Source organism: Bos taurus, chromosome 17 (assembly GCF_002263795.3).
Source record: "Bos taurus isolate L1 Dominette 01449 registration number 42190680 breed Hereford chromosome 17, ARS-UCD2.0, whole genome shotgun sequence".
Lineage (NCBI taxonomy): Eukaryota > Metazoa > Chordata > Mammalia > Artiodactyla > Bovidae > Bos > Bos taurus.
In genome coordinates, this window is record NC_037344.1 from 69842733 (window position 1) to 69858676 (window position 15944).

The 15944-nt window shown below is 39.8% G+C and overlaps 1 protein-coding gene across 13 annotated transcripts in view; it reads right to left on the bottom strand.

Moving 5' to 3' along the window:
• The window catches only part of MORC2 (MORC family CW-type zinc finger 2), a 42641-nt gene that overhangs the window by 24153 nt on the left and 2544 nt on the right, over positions 1–15944 (bottom strand). For 12 of the 13 annotated variants that reach the window (XM_059875898.1, XM_059875893.1, XM_015475580.3 and 9 more), the window contains 2 exons: positions 10711–10764; positions 8593–8627 (listed from right to left, as the gene is read on the bottom strand). Coding sequence is in view for 11 of the 13 variants with exons in the window: in XM_059875893.1 (XP_059731876.1) it covers positions 8593–8627; positions 10711–10764 (89 nt within the window). In the remaining 2 variants the exon portion in view is untranslated. Of the gene's footprint in view, positions 1–116; positions 3489–8592; positions 8628–10710; positions 10765–15944 lie in introns of all 13 variants that reach the window. The other variant, XM_059875899.1, reaches the window with a different exon arrangement.

The window sequence follows — 15944 nt, forward strand, 5'->3', positions numbered from 1 at the left end:
ACCACTCTTTGTAAAGCAGAGCTAGAGTTAGCAAGAACTAGAGACTCCCCTGCCTGCAACAAAACCCCCAGACGTTCCAGCAGTTAGGACATGCATTCCTCACACCTTCTACTCACTTTAATCAACCAACTGAATGACATCCGAAGCCTCGAGGAAAGGATTCTATGAAGCTGGTGGGAGTTCTGGATAGAGGAGGGGCTCTGGGCAGCTGGGGATTGTCTGCGCCCCCTCTCAGCATACATCCTAGAGGAGGACAGAGCCAAACTGCCTTCTGTGCAGTTGGCCTCAGACGCTGGTGGCAGCTTAGGACATCACAGAACCGTGTGGGAGGCGGCCCATCTAAGCTACCCCTAGATGACCAAGTCTGGCTTCTCCCAATTACTGCAACATTCCTCCATCCAGCTCCCACTGGGAAGAACAGGAAAAAGCTGGAGGAGACATAAAACGGAGCTTTAAGTGAACCATCAGAGGTAACAAGATAACGCTGTCCTCAGCAGAGGCTGTAACAGAACGACCGTCAAGTTATTCATCGTACTCTGCAATCTGTTTGAACAGTATTCATTTCAGCTGCATTTGCTCTAAGTTTCCATTTACTAACCACTGACCTGGCATCACAAGAGGAATCTTTCTTTGAAGCACAGCAGTCCCTATCGAAGGATGTCCAGAAAGTCAATAAAAACAGTCTGACAGGCATGTTCTAGTCTGGCCCCATCTAACAGGAACACGTTGGGTACCGGAGTCTGGTTTCTCTCTCACCCTTCTTTAAGCTGTAATGTGAATTTGTGGCAAATTCAAACTACATTTGATGTTTGGGAAGATTTCTAAGTTCAGGATCAAGCTACTTTTAGAAAGGGAGACAGGAAAATACGTTCCCTGATAGATTAACAACAAAAACTTCATATTATATTATTAATTCTATTATCCTCCATACAGTTTGTCCTTTATGAACTAAAGAGCCTCTTGATGAACGTGAAAGAGCAGAGTGAAAAAGCTGGCTTAAAACTCAGCATTAAAAAAAAAATGAAGATCAAGGCATGCGGTCCTATCACTTCATGGCAAATAGATGAGGAAACAATGGAAACACTGACAGACGTTATTTCCTTGGGCTCCAAAAATCACTGCAGATGGTGACTACAGTCATGAAATTAAAAGACGCTTGCTCTTTGTAAAACTATGACAAACCTAGAAAGCATATTAAAAAGCAGTTACTTTAGCGACATAGGTCCGTAGAGTGAAAGCTATGGTTTTTTCAGAAGTCAATGTATGGATGTGAGAGTTGGACCATAAACAAGGCTGAACGCCAAACAACTGATGCTTTTGAACTGTCGTGTTGGAGAAGATTCTTGCGAGTCCCCTGTACTGCAAGATTAAACCAGTCAATCCTACAGGAAATCAGTCCTGAACATTCATTGGAAGGACTGGATGCTGAAACTGAAGCTTCAATACTTTGGTCACTTGATGCGAAGCACTGACTCCTTAGAAAAGACCCTGATGCTAACAAAGACTGAAGGCAAGAGGAGAAGGGAAAACAGAGGATGAGATGATGGGATGGCATCGGCAACTCGATGCACATGAGTGTGAGCAAGCTCCAGGAGTTGGTGATGGACAGGGAGGCCTGCAGTGCTGCAGTCCAGGGGGTCACAAAGAGTCGGACACAACTGAGCAACTGAACAACAACAAATTCTATTATCCTACTTGTAAAATGAGGTAGCTTTTATTTCTATTGAATGTACTAATGTAACACTGAGGTAGAAGAGTGTGAAGCTGGGGCACCTCAGTCAAGATTCCCAGTCTCAAGGCACTCGGAGTAAATGAAGTCTTTTCCCAAAACGGTAGAGTGCTTAGTGCTTCTATCATGCCATTTAATCCGTAACTACCTTGACAGTTCCCTCTAGATCAAGTTATTCTTCCCTAATCAACTGTGGAGTCCTGTCTCCGATAAACAACTAAATTCTCTAATGGCAATTTAGCAAAGGCCCCACCTCATACTCTCTGGACTCCTCCCGAAGTCCTCCCAAAGCACAACAGGTAACACTGAGCACACAATAAAAGTACACTGGGCCATTTGCATTTAAATTGAAATCCAACTGCTCTGTTGCATTCCAAGTGAAAGCACTGCGTCTTTGCTGAAATCCACCCACCAAAGGTGGTAAACGACTGAAAGACTGAAATGAAAGGTCAAAGGTGGTAAACAGGAGCAGAGATGATCTCTTTTAAAAGTTTTTCCGAGGGAGAGGGTGGGAAGATTTGGGAGAATGGCAAAAAAAAAAAAAAAAATAATAATAAAATAAAATTGTGACACCACAAAAAAAAAAAAAAAAAGTTTTTCCCATGAATTCCCTGGCTGTCCAGTGGCTAGGATTCCTGGCTCTCACGCTGTGACCCTAGGTTCAATCCCTGGTCAGGGAACTAAAATCCCATAAGCTACACAGCCAAAAAAAAAAAAAAGCTTCTTCCAAAACAGGATGATTTTTTCCCCTTCCACATCACTTGCAGTGGAGACATATTCTCTGCTTTGCCATCTGTGCGATGATGTAAACAGCTTCGACTTCTTCCAGAGGTGGCAGTTCTTGCTCCTCACTGAAGCACTCTGGGGTGGGAGACCTACTGTGGTGCACGAATGATACCTCCACCCAGCCTCCAGTTCAGTTCAGTTACTCAGTCGTGTTCGACTCTTTGCGACCCCGTGAATTGCAGCACGCCAGGCCTCCCTGTCCATCACCAACTCCCGGAGTTCACTCAGACTCATGTCCATTGAGTCGGTGAAGCCATCCAGCCATCTCATCCTTTATCGTCCCCTTCTCCTCCTGCCCCCAATCCCTCCCAGCATCAGAGTCTTTTCCAGTGAGTCAACTCTTCGCATGAGGTGGCCAAAGTACTGGAGTTTCAGCTTCAGCATCATTCCCTCCAAAGAAATCCCAGGGCTGATCTCCTTCAGAATGGACTGGTTGGATCTCCTTGCAGTCCAAGGGACTCCCAAGAGTCTTCTCCAACACCACAGTTCAAAAGCATCAATTCTTCGGCGCTCAGCCTTCTTCACAGTCCAACTCTCACATCCACACATGACCACAGGAAAAACCATAGCCTTGACTAGACGGACCTTTGTTGGCAATGTCTCTGCTTTTGAATATGCTATCTAGGTTGGTCATAACTTTCCTTCCAAGGAGTAAACGTCTTTTAATTTCGTGGCTGCAGTCACCATCTGCAGTGATTTTTGGAGCCCCCAAAAATAAAGTCTGACACTGTTTCCCCATCTATTTCCCATGAAGTGATGGGACCGGATGCCATGATCTTTCTTTTCTGAATGTTGAGCTTTAAACCAACTTTTTCACTCTCCACTTTCACTTTCATCATGAGGCTTTTGAGTTCCTCTTCACTTTCTGCTATAAGGGTGGTGTCCTCTGCATATCTGAGGTTATTGATATTTCTCCCGGCAATCTTGATTACAGCTTGTGCTTCTTCCAGTCCAGCGTTTCTTATGATGTACTCTGCATATAAGTTAAATAAACAGGGTGACAATATACAGCCTTGACGTACTCCTTTTCCTATTTGGAACCAGTCTTTGTCCCATGTCCAGTTCTAACTGTTGCTTCCTGACCTGCATACAGATTTCTCAACTAGACCATTCAGGTATGACCTAAATCAAATCCCTTATGATTATACAGTGGAAGTGAGAAATAGATTTAAGGGCCTAGATCTGATAGAGTGCCTGATGAACTATGGAATGAGGTTCGTGACATTGTACAGGAGACAGGGATCAAGACCATCCCCATGGAAAAGAAATGCAAAAAAGCAAAATGGCTCTCTGGGGAGGCCTTACAAATAGCTGTGAAAAGAAGAGAAGCGAAAAGCAAAGGAGAAAAGGGAAGATATAAGCATCTGAATGCAGAGTTCCAAAGATCAGCAAGAAAAGATAAGAAAGCCTTCCTCAGTGATCAATGCAAAGAAATAGAGAAAAACAACAGAATGGGAAAGACTAGGGATCTCTTCAAGAAAATTAGAGATACCAAGGGAACATTTCATGCAAAGATGGGCTCGATAAAGGACAGAAATGTATGGACCTAACAAAAGCAGAAGATATTAAGAAAAGGTGGCAAGAATACACAGAAGAACTGTACAAAAAAGATCTTCACGACCCAGATAATCATGATGGTGTGATCACTCATCTAGAGCCAGACATCCTGGAATGTGAAGTCAAGTGGGCCTTAGAAAGCATCACTACGAACAATGCTCGTGGAGGTGATGGAATTCCAGTTGAGCTATTTCAAATCCTGAAAGATGATGCTGTGAAAGTGCTGCACTCAATATGCCAGCAAATTTGGAAAACTCAGCAATGGCCACAGGACTGGAAAAGGTCAGTTTTCATTCCAATCCCAAAGGAGGGCAATGCCAAAGAATGCTCAAACTACCACACAATTGCACTCATCTCACACGCTAGTAAAGTAATGCTCAAGATTCTCCAAGCCAGGCTTCAGCAATACGTGAACCATGAACTTCCTGATGTTCAAGCTGGTTTTAGAAAAGGCAGAGGAACCAGAGATCAAATTGCGAACATCCGCTGGATCATGGAAAAAGCAAGAAAGTTCCACCTGGCCTAAGGGTTATTAAAAACCATCTTCTAACTTTCTTATGTTATGACCCATTCTCCTGTTATTCTCTTCTAAAAATAAAAGAAGTCTTATTTTCACCACTTGGCAGAGCCTTTTGAACAGAGGTTTTTAGAACTTAAGCAGGATAGCTGATTTTTAACTGTTTTGAGTATTTTCTTTGCTCCAAAGTGTATCAGGCAGAAGGAAATCGTATCTGGGAATATTCTTTACAATTATATGACACTGGAAGTTCTAAGAATTACTTTCTATTGAGGGCTTATTTCCATTGATCAAAATGGGTCTGTAAAGAGAAAGGGGGATTATATGATAACCATATATTCCCATAAAAACTCAAGTTTTTCAAAAGTGAGGCAATGCCAGCCAAACTGGATTTAAAAGCCATCTTCCTCTTTTCCACTTCCAAATTTTTAGCACTCAAATGACAAAAAATGTGCTGGTACAAACACTGAACAGGCAGAAAGCAAGCTGTTTATTAAAAGGTGGGTAGGGCAACGAAGAAGGCAAGGGCACGCCACTCCAGTACTCTTGCCTAGAAAATCTCACGGATGGAGGAGCCTGGTAGGCTGCAGTCCACGGGGTTGCTACTAGTCAGACACGACTGAGCGACTTCACTTTCACTTTTCACTTTCACGCATTGGAGAAGGAAATAGCAACCCACTCCAGTGTTCTTGCCTGGAGAATCCCAGGGACGGGGGAGCCTGGTGGGCTGCCGTCTATGGGGTCGCACAGAGTAGGACACGACTGAAGCGACCTAGCAGCAGCAGCAGCAGTAGGGCAACGACAATGACTAAGATTTCTGTCACTGCTATACACACTCCATAACAAAGAAAGGACTTTACTGCCAAAGAGCAAAGCCAATCAGGCAAAAATAATAGACGGTGTCAATATTTTAAAATTCTAAGCAAAGCAGCCCTATTTCCCACCTGACTCCTCTGCCTGAGAACATCTCTGCAAACCTCAGTGCCAATCCAGTTACACAACTGTTTTGTACAACTGACACCAGCAGCTCTTCAAGTTGGGATTTGTCCTCACCAAGATTACAGAGGGATAAGATGGCCTTCAACAAGATCTTTCTTCGGCTGCAGAAACTACGAACCCCACAAACCTGGCCACCTGCTAACTCCAATCAAGAAAATCAGTGGTACTTGGTCATTTCACTCCACATCAACCCAATTAATATCCCAGTGGCTTTCTTTAAATAGATACACAGCTCTGGAAAAGCTCTATACAGTCAGCAAAAACAAGACGAGGAGCTGACTATGGTTCAGGTCATGAACTCCTTATTGCCAAATTCAGACTTAAATTGAAGAAAGTAGGGAAAACCACTAGACCACTCAGATCAGATCAGTCGCTCAGCCGTGTCCGACTCTTTGCGACCCCATGAATTGCAGCACGCCAGGCCTCCCTGTCCATCACCAACTCCCAGAGTTCACTCAGACTCACGTCCATCGAGTCAGTGATGCCATCCAGCCATCTCATCCTCTGTCGTCCCCTTCTCCTCCTGCCCCCAATCCCTCCCAGCATCAGAGTCCTTTCCAATGAGTCAACTCTTCGCATGAGGTGGCCAAAGTACTGGAGTTTCAGCTTCAGCATCATTCCTTCCAAAGAAATCCCAGGGCTGATCTCCTTCAGAATGGACTGGTTGGATCTCCTTGAAGTCCAAGGGACTCTCAAGAGTCTTCTCCAACACCACAGTTCAAAAGCATCAATTCATGTATGACCTAAATCAAATCCCTTACGAATATACGGTGAGAAATAGACTCAAGGGATTAGATCTGACAGACAGAGTGCCTCAAGAATTATGGATAGAGGTTCGTGACATTGTACACAAGGCAGGGATCAAGACCACCCCCAAGAAACAGAAATGCAAAAAGGCAAAATGGTTGTCTAAGGAGGCCTTACAAATAGCTATGAAAAGAAGAGAAGCAAAAAGCAAAGTAGAAAAGGGAAGATCTACCCATTTGAAAGCAGAGTTCCAAAGAATAGCAAGGAGAAATAAGAAAGCCCTCCTCAGTGATCTATGCAAAGAAATAGAGAACAGTAGAATGGGAAAGACTAGAGATCTCTTCAAGAAAATCAGAGATACCAAGGGAACATTTCAAGCAAAGATGGGTACAATAAAGGACGGAAATGGTATGGACCTAACAGAAGCAGAAGATATAAAGAAGAGGTGGCAAGAATACACAGAAAAACTATACAAAAAAGATCTTCAAGACCCAGATAACCATAATGGTGTGATCACTCACCTAGAGCCAGACATCCTAGAATGTGAAGTCAAGTGGGCCTTAGGAAGCATCACTACGAACAAAGCTAGTGGAAGTGATGGAATTCCAGTTATTTCAAATCCTAAAAGATGATGCTGTGAAAGTGCTGCACTCAGTAGGACAGTAAATCTGGAAAACTCAGCAGCGGCCACAGGACTGGAAAAGGTCAGTTTTCATTCCAATCCCAAAGAAAGGCAATGCCAAAGAATGCTCAAACTACCTCACAACTGTACTAATCTCACACACTAGCAAAGTAAAGCTTAAAACTCTCCAAGCCAGGCTTCAACAGTACGTGAAACATGAACTTCCAGATGTTCAAGCTGGATTTAGAAAAGGCAGAGGAACCAGAGATCAAATTGCCAATATCCACTGGATCATAGAAAAAGCAAGAGAGTTCCAGAAAAACATCTACTTCTGCTTTATTGACTATGCCAAAGTCTTTGATTATATGGATCACAATAAACTGTGGAAAATTCTAAAAGAGATGGGAATACCAGACCACCTGACCTGCCTCCTGAGAAATCTGTATGCAGGTCAAGAAATAATAGTTAGAACTGGACATGGAACAACAGACTGGTTCCAAATTGGAAAAGGAGTACATCAAGGCTGTATACCGTCACCCTGCTTATTTAACTTATATGCAGGGTACATCATGAGAAACACTGGACTCGGTGAAGCACAAGCTGGAATCAAGACTGCTGGAAGAAATATCAATAACGTCAGATATGCAGATGACACCACACTTATGGCAGAAAGCAAAGAACTAAAGAGCCTCTTGATGAAAGTGAAAGAGGAGAGTGAAAAAGTTGGCTTAAAACTCAACATTCAGAAAACTAAGATCATGGATGGCATCCAGTCCCATCATTTCATGGCAAATAGATGGGGAAACGATGGAAACAGTGAGAGACTTTATTCTGGGGGGCTCCAAAATCACTGCAGATGGGTGACTGCAGTCATGAAATTAAAAGATGCTTGCTCCCTGGAAGAAAAGTTACGACCAACCTAGACAGCATAAAGCAGAGACATTACTTTACCAACAAAGGTCTATCTAGTCAAAACTATGGTTTTTCCAGTAATCATGTATGGATGTGAGAGCTGGATTATAAAGGAAGCTGAGCACCGAAGAACTGATGCTTCTGAACTGTTGGAGAAGACTCTGGAGATTCCCTTTGACTGCAAAGAGATCCAACCAGTCCATCCTAAAGGAAATCAGTCCTGAATATTCATTGGAAGGACTGATGACAAAGCTGAAACTCTAATACTTTGGCCACCTGATGTGAAGAACTGACTCATTTGAAAAGACCCTGATGCTGGGAAAGACTGAAGGCAGGAGGAGAAGGGGGCGACAAAGGATAAGATGGCTGGATATCATCACCAACTCAATGGACATGAGTTTGAGTAAACTCCGGAAGTTGGTGATGGAAAGGGAGGCCTGGCGTGCTGCAGTCCATGGGGTTGCAAAGAGTCATACACAACTGAGCGACTGAAGTGAACTGACTGATAGATCTGGGCACCTCGCAGTAGTTCCCTTAATACCAATATTCTTGATTTCTATTAAATACCTGATCAGGGCTACCTGTCTTGCCTAATAACCTGGAGTAATCAGGCTGTCTACCCAGACTCCAGAAACTAGTTATCTCCCACTCATTTACTTTTAGGCACAACAGTAAATTCTTCTGGGAACTGGGCATGAGAAGGAAGACTGGTATCTGTCTTACCTGCATAAATATCAATTCTCGTGGCATCAGCATCTCTGCAAAGTTGGGGGAAAAAAATCAATATTCAAATGAGAATATGAAGTATAACCATCAAGATGCACAGTATTGAGTGGGATACATACTATTTTGAATCTATTTTCAGGAAATCATAAAAGAAATTCTATATACATTAAAGATATACTTTTACATTTGGTAACACACTTTTCCTTATATGTCTGTGAAACACCTCTGGAGCTCCAAGTTATTTAAAACAATCACAAGATACATAGGGTCTGAATACACTTTTTTTAAATAAAAATTTCACAGTGAAAACAGCTAGAGGATAAATAAGAACATTCCTTTACACACTAAATGACTCCAATCACTCGTTTGACTGCGATCATAAACAATGTTCCAATATTTCATCCATTGTTCTTTCTCACCAAGATTTGAGAAAAAAAGGAAAACAATACTCTGCCACAAAGCCTAAGAAAATCAGGTCTTACGGTATATACACTACAGTCAGTACACTGACTCATGAGCCTATAATCTTATCCTCCCTAAACCTGAAAGGAAGTTTAGGGCACCCCATTAGGTCCCAGTCATCAGCTGAAATAAAAGCTCAGTCATCAGTGAAGTCTTCCATAAAGGCTTGAAAGTAATGTAGCCCAATTCTGCCAACTGCAGGCAAAGAAAATGAGGCGCTGAGTTCCAGTGCTTTTAAATGCAAAATAATCCACTCAAATCCATACAACTCTACAGCTAATTATTCCCAAAAACATAAAAACATTTCAAAAACAGAAGAGATCGGCAAAGTATGTGTATGAGCAGGAACATACACTCCCAGGCAATCTCCAGTTCACCATGTAATATATAAAAAAGCAGCCTGCCAAAACACACTGTCGTATCACTAAACAAGTGGCAAATTCAAACATAGTTCCATTAAGCTACATTTTTAAATATAAAAATTGAGTCAACCAGGACTGAAACAATTGAAAAACACTGAAAATGGGGCTTTTCAGGTTAAACAAGTTGTTAACTAGCACACTTCCATGCGCAGTCCAGTAAATAATAACAATAAAAGTATAACGGTAGACATAGGTAGACATAATTACCATTATGTCATTAATTGGACATCTGTTTAGAAAGTATTTTTGTCAACTCTTATCATCTTCTTCTTCATTAGTCATATAGGTCAATAAACACCATGTCTGAATTTTATGTGTGCATTCAGAAATCTGTGATATAATTATAGGCAGACTTTTGATTTAGGACTTCACCATCCCTGAACCAATCCAAACTTCTTTTCAGTCTTGCACAGTAACATTTAGAGGCTTCTATCACTAAGAACTCAGTATAACACCGTGCTGAAGAATGATTTCTTCCAAGCACAGCTGCTAACAATGGAAGATGCTTTGATCAACTAGTCTAATCTGACAAAAAAACTCACTCCTTAGCATCCGCAGGGGACTGGTTTAAGACCACCAAGGACAACAATATCTGCAGATGCTCAACTGCCTTCTATAAAATTGTGTAACACTTGCATATAATCTATGCACATTCTCCTGTTCACTCCAAATCATCTCTATGTTACTTATGGTAACTATCACAATGTAAATGCTGTGTAAATAGTTGCAAGCAAGCAGCAAACTCAAGTTTTGCCTTTGGAACCTTCTGGAACTTTTCCAATACTTTCGATCTGTGGTTCCTTGAATCCACAGATGCAGAACCTGCAGATACAGAGGGCTGACTGTACATTTTGGGAAGACACAGAACTCTGAAATAATTTTAAAGACATAGATGGTTTACTGTCCTGGTAGCGCAAATTTAAACAGTTTGTCCTAGTAATTAGATCCCTAAGTTTTTATCTTAATTCCCTGTGTTTCACAACAATCATCTTGTTCTAACACATAGGGAAAGTAGCTTTGGAGGTTGTAAGTTCACTATTTTTAGTCTGCAACATACAAATGAATGGATTATCAACCAATGTGCTATTTAAAATACTTTTTGGGTAAGATGCCTCCTAGGAGTGAGTCACATATGCAAAAGAACTGCCTTCCTCCCAAGCCTTCAGAGATCAGAGATCACAAAAACCCAATAAGTTTTCAAGAACAGACTGCACACCTGAGGACTACATACCTTGCATTATCAACTAGTTCAGCAAGAGCACCAAACAAGAATTCATGAGTGGTTCTGAAATGATAAATATTAAGAATCAGCAAAAGAATTATGAATTAAGCTATAGTTCTAATAAAATGTCAAGGTTATAAAATATTTAAAAGGTTTTTTGGAGAAAAAACTAAAATTGCTACCTGCATCAATTTACACTACTCAAGTTTTAAACTTCTCCACAATTCTTTCTAGAGCTCAGATGTACTACTGCTAAAGCAATGTTTTTCACTATTCATATTCTACCTAGAAAAATATCTATGTTTTATTTATCATTGCCTTTACCGGCTGTCAGTTTTTGCACATCTGTAAGAACACTCAATGGAGAAATCATTACTATTTAGCTTTACCAATACCTTTGTGATGATTTACTGGTGAAAAACCATTCAGTCTTGTGTAATTTATATGCAAAAATACTCTACTTGAAAGTAGGGAGAAAGGAGAAAATAATCCAGTTTTTGATGCTCCCTGATTTTGGCCAAAACCAAAACTTTCTCCACATAAAGGAATCCATAATACTCCTGAACAACCCCTTCCTAAGAGGAAAAAGGTTTGGTGTGGTCTCCTAGGGTCCTTGCTCAAGTTAGTCCCTTCCAGAAGGATAGCCAATGGTCATCTCCTCCTCTAGGAGGCTACTCAAAATTTAGGTAGGATAAATTCACAATTACCATATTCACAGCACAATAAAGATGGTATTAATGCATGTTTTCCTCTATTTACACCGTCTTTAATTTGTGCTATTTCCCATAATAGCCCTCATTAGAACCACCTAGAATTTTTTTTCCCCCCCTGGCCCTGTGGTGCCAACATATGGATAAACCCATGCCCTCTGCAATGGAACAGCAGTCTTAACCACTGGACTGCCAGGGAAATAAAGAAACTCTTACTTTTGTAAGCATTAACCCACATAATATATTACTATCATAATGTAAAAAAAAAACATATTATTCCAGTTAATTTTTTTGTATACAAAGTTTCAGTCAATAGATGAAGTGAAAATTTCTATATATATTTAGAATATACCAATATTAAAGAGCCAGCATCTAGGATTTGTGAGTACTTACTGTATTGTTCAAAACAAATTGTAAAACACTTGTTTATAAAATAAATACCAAAACTCAACTGTCCAGGAACAGTTTTTTCCTCAAATAAATCTTCAAATTTTTATAAATGCAATTTTTTAAATTAAAACTACTAGTCCTTGGAATTTTAGGAAGAACTTTTCCCCGTGAGAACAGTGAATATATCTGTTGCTGATCCAAATGAAGTACCATGCTTTAACAAAAAGTAGAAATTTAATCTCCAATTTCCCTGAAAAGACCTCAAATTCCTCTAAATCTAATTCTTAATTATTTTACATGAAATAAAAAAATTTTCGCAAGGAAAAAAACCTGCATAAAACATCTATATCTTTAATTATTCAAAAAATTTTGTCTCCAAAAGTATCACCCTAAATTCTTCAAATTACCTACTGAAGAAACAAAAAATTTTCTGCATATCACTCCATGTATTAAATTTGGAGAAATAAGCTAGATTAAATAAATTGATTTGCTGAAAGTAATACAAGTTAAAAGTAAAAACTAGTATTTGCTCTAAAGCTTTCAACCAACCATTTTCCTGTCTGACTTTGTAGTGACTAAGTAACTTATGAAGTGAATTAGTTTTCTATACATTTTAAAATTTTTTGAAGGTTAAAATGTAAAATAACAAATTCCACTGCAATACTTCTCATTTCCTTGAATTCAAGGAATCTCAGAAGTAAGCTCCTAGGGTAGGGGTGGGGGACACAAGAATACAATCTGAGACTACCATCTGTGTAGAAATAAAGGAAGAATGAAATATCTGGCCTATGGTAGTGACAGTGGTGACTATGAATAATCTGGAAAACTAATTCTGATACCTCTGCCATCCAGGCAAAGAAATAAAAAAAAAAACCAGATATAGCAATGGCTTCTCACAAAACCTATTTTTTGTCACTTCACATGAAAATTAAAGACATTCAGAATTCAGTAACATCTCAAAAAGGAAAGGACAAAGCACTTCTGGCTAAGTTTTCACTGTTTTCTACACAATTAGAAAACTGCTTTGTATATTTAGAATCTAAAAACATCCCAAATGTCTTCGTTGTTCCACACAGTATCAATGCTGTTCCACAAAACGGATTTCAGGTAAGTTAACCTATCTTTCAACGTAGCTAAGGGGTGTTTTTATGATGTGCACTGACACTTCACAAAAGGGGCCTTTTGCGACAACTGCTGCTAAGGTCAGAGGCGACACTCAGAATCTTCAAACCTTCAACTGATCCTACTAATAAATGCTAAAGTTCGAAATATCTCTCAAATCATAACAAAAAAAAATACCAACTATAAAAGATCTTCCCTTTTTTTCAAATAATATTCAAAGAGATGCACTCGTTGCTAGCAAGCAGTTTAGAGTTATTTATATAAGGAACAAAGGAAATTCCTTTCTTCACAGACATAAAGATTCTTTACATGTAATCCAAGAAAGATCAACCATCTGGAAAAAGACAAAGATTTTTAACGAACTCTTTCACTTTCAACTGATTGTGGCTTTTATACCAATTGTGCCACAATCAAAATAGCTTTGCATCTCAGCATTTCCAATGACAAATTCAAGTTTAAATCTACTCATTATGTAAGGAAAACGGTCTATTTATATTCAGTCTGAATTGAAAGCAATAGAATATTTATAACCCCATCACACAGTAATACTGAGTTCTTAGATATGCAGTCCAGAGTTAATTGCCTTAACTGCTAGAAAATAAAGCTGAAAAATTCCAGGGCAACCTTTTTACATTCAAAGGCTTTAATATATTTAGTGTGAACCCATATTTCAACAGGAATATAAATCACAAGAAACGTAAAGTTGAAAGGTTCCTCTACCTTCACTTCCCATATCAATAAAACAACTCAAAGATATCAAATGGCCGGGACAGTAAGCTTTTAAATGTGCCAACAGGAGTAGACATACAAAGCAGGCATCTTATCCATAAGCACCCTGCTCTATCAAACCGCTAAACAAGACTGCAAACAGAATGACCTAAGATATGTACCTTCTGCCAAAGGAACATCACGACTATAACTCCATCTTGAATCTAGCACCTAGACTGCTCATGGACTTTTCAGCAGCAGTCACAAAACCCACCACACCAAACAGCAGTAAAATCATAAAACTATTTTTATTCAAAAACCCTAATTTCAATCATCTCGTATCACCAATTTGCAGTATTTCAAAGAAATTCACCTAAGACTTTCATGTTAGAATTTCCCAGACCTGCCTCAAACCCTTACTGATATAATCAAGTTAATGTAGAACAATACCAAAACAATAATAATTCTAAGCAGGTGTTTATTATCTTCAACAGATGCTCGAGAACTTATTAAAAATTAATCTGCCTAATGACCATCCCCAAACACCAAGTTGCTATCACACTGACCAATTTTTGGTTTATATGAGCTAATATTATAACTAGAACAAATAACTGTCATTATCTATTTGATATTTACTATGAACTATGTGCAATCTAATTACTTTATAAACATTATTTTATACAATCCTCATAAACATTGTCAGATTAGTCCTGTTTTGTAAATGATGAAACTGAGGCTCATATAAGTAGACCTACCCAAGAACACAGCCAGGAAGCAAAGAGAAGCCTGGCTGGCTCCCAAGCCCATGCTCTTTCTACTGCATCACACTGATTCCTACCCTTCTATCCTGGATTCTGCTAAATGGGTGCTAAGGAGTCATTTCTTTCACAATATACACCATGGCAATTTATAGATATCAGACAGCCTAAAATGGTCTTGTGTTTTTTTAATTATAAAAAGGGAGAAGGGAAACCCTCCCTTCTCTGAAGGTTAACACCATACCACTTAACCCAGTGGACACATCTACCATCCTTACCATTAACAAGTCACATTTTCTGAAAAATTTTAAATTTGTTTCCTCTAGAAATGAACTTCCAGTCCAGTCACAATAAAGGTCTTGAAACTGGTTACAAACCAAAAACTTATCTAGGTGTTCTGGGCTTCATATTTTCTTCTCGTAGAACTGGATACATTCAAAAGTAAACAATTTCTAAGGTCTGATCCAGATAATAAATTCCAGAGCTTCCAAAATGATACATCTGACTCTCAAAAACATTTATGCAAGCAAGTGGTTCCAGTTCAACACAGTAAGGCAAATTCCCAGAAAATTCTCCAATTTCAAACAAGAGACTTAACTGAAGTTCAATTCTTTCCCTCTGCTCTGTTCTGTTTTCAATAAGCCATAAAATAGCAACAGAAATGAAATATCCCAGAATCCTCAATTTAAGAGGTTCACTGAGATAAACTAAAATTTATCTCCTGGCCAGAATACTGGAGAGGGTAGCCTTTCCCTTCTCCAGGGGATCTTCCCAACCCAGGGATCAAACCCAGGTCTCCCTGAATTGAAGGCGGATTCATTACCAGCTAAGCCACAAGGGAAGCCCAGTCTAAAATTGAAGACTTTCAAAACGGAAAGTAAACCTTCTGGCATATATACAAGGAAACAAGCCTTTAAAGGTAAAACTGACTACAGCTGGTGTTGCCTAATGGTTAAAAGCACTAATCATGTGGCCAGATAAATCTTACCGCTTTGAAGCGGTGCCTTGAAGCTGCCTTGAAGCTGTGTAACCTCTGGCATGTAATAATCTCTTTGAACTTCAGTCTTCTCAAATGCAAAACAAGAATAATCCTTACTCTAGTAGGATTGCTAAAACGATGATTTTTGACCATGTTTAAATGTGACTGGCAGAAGCCACAGTCCCTGGTAACTCAGATGGTATGGCTCAGATGGTAAAGAATCTGCCTGCAATGCAGGAGACCCAGGTTCCATCCCTGGGTTGGCAACGTCCCCCAGAAAAGGGAATGGCTACTACCCACTCCAGTATCCTTGCCTGGAGAATTCCACGGACAGAGGAACCTGGTAGGCCACAGACCATGCAGCTTCGAGTCAAATGTGACTGAACAATTAACACTTTCACTTTTCACTATCGTTTTATTATCAAATACAATCTTCAGGTAAGCTAAAACAAGAACCCAGAATCTAATGTCTCCAGTCTCCTTCAACGGTCTTCCAAAATCATCACATAGTCTGTCATTCCAAATTTGGCCCCTCACCCCAAAACTCAGAACTGAGTTTATCAAACACAATCTGTG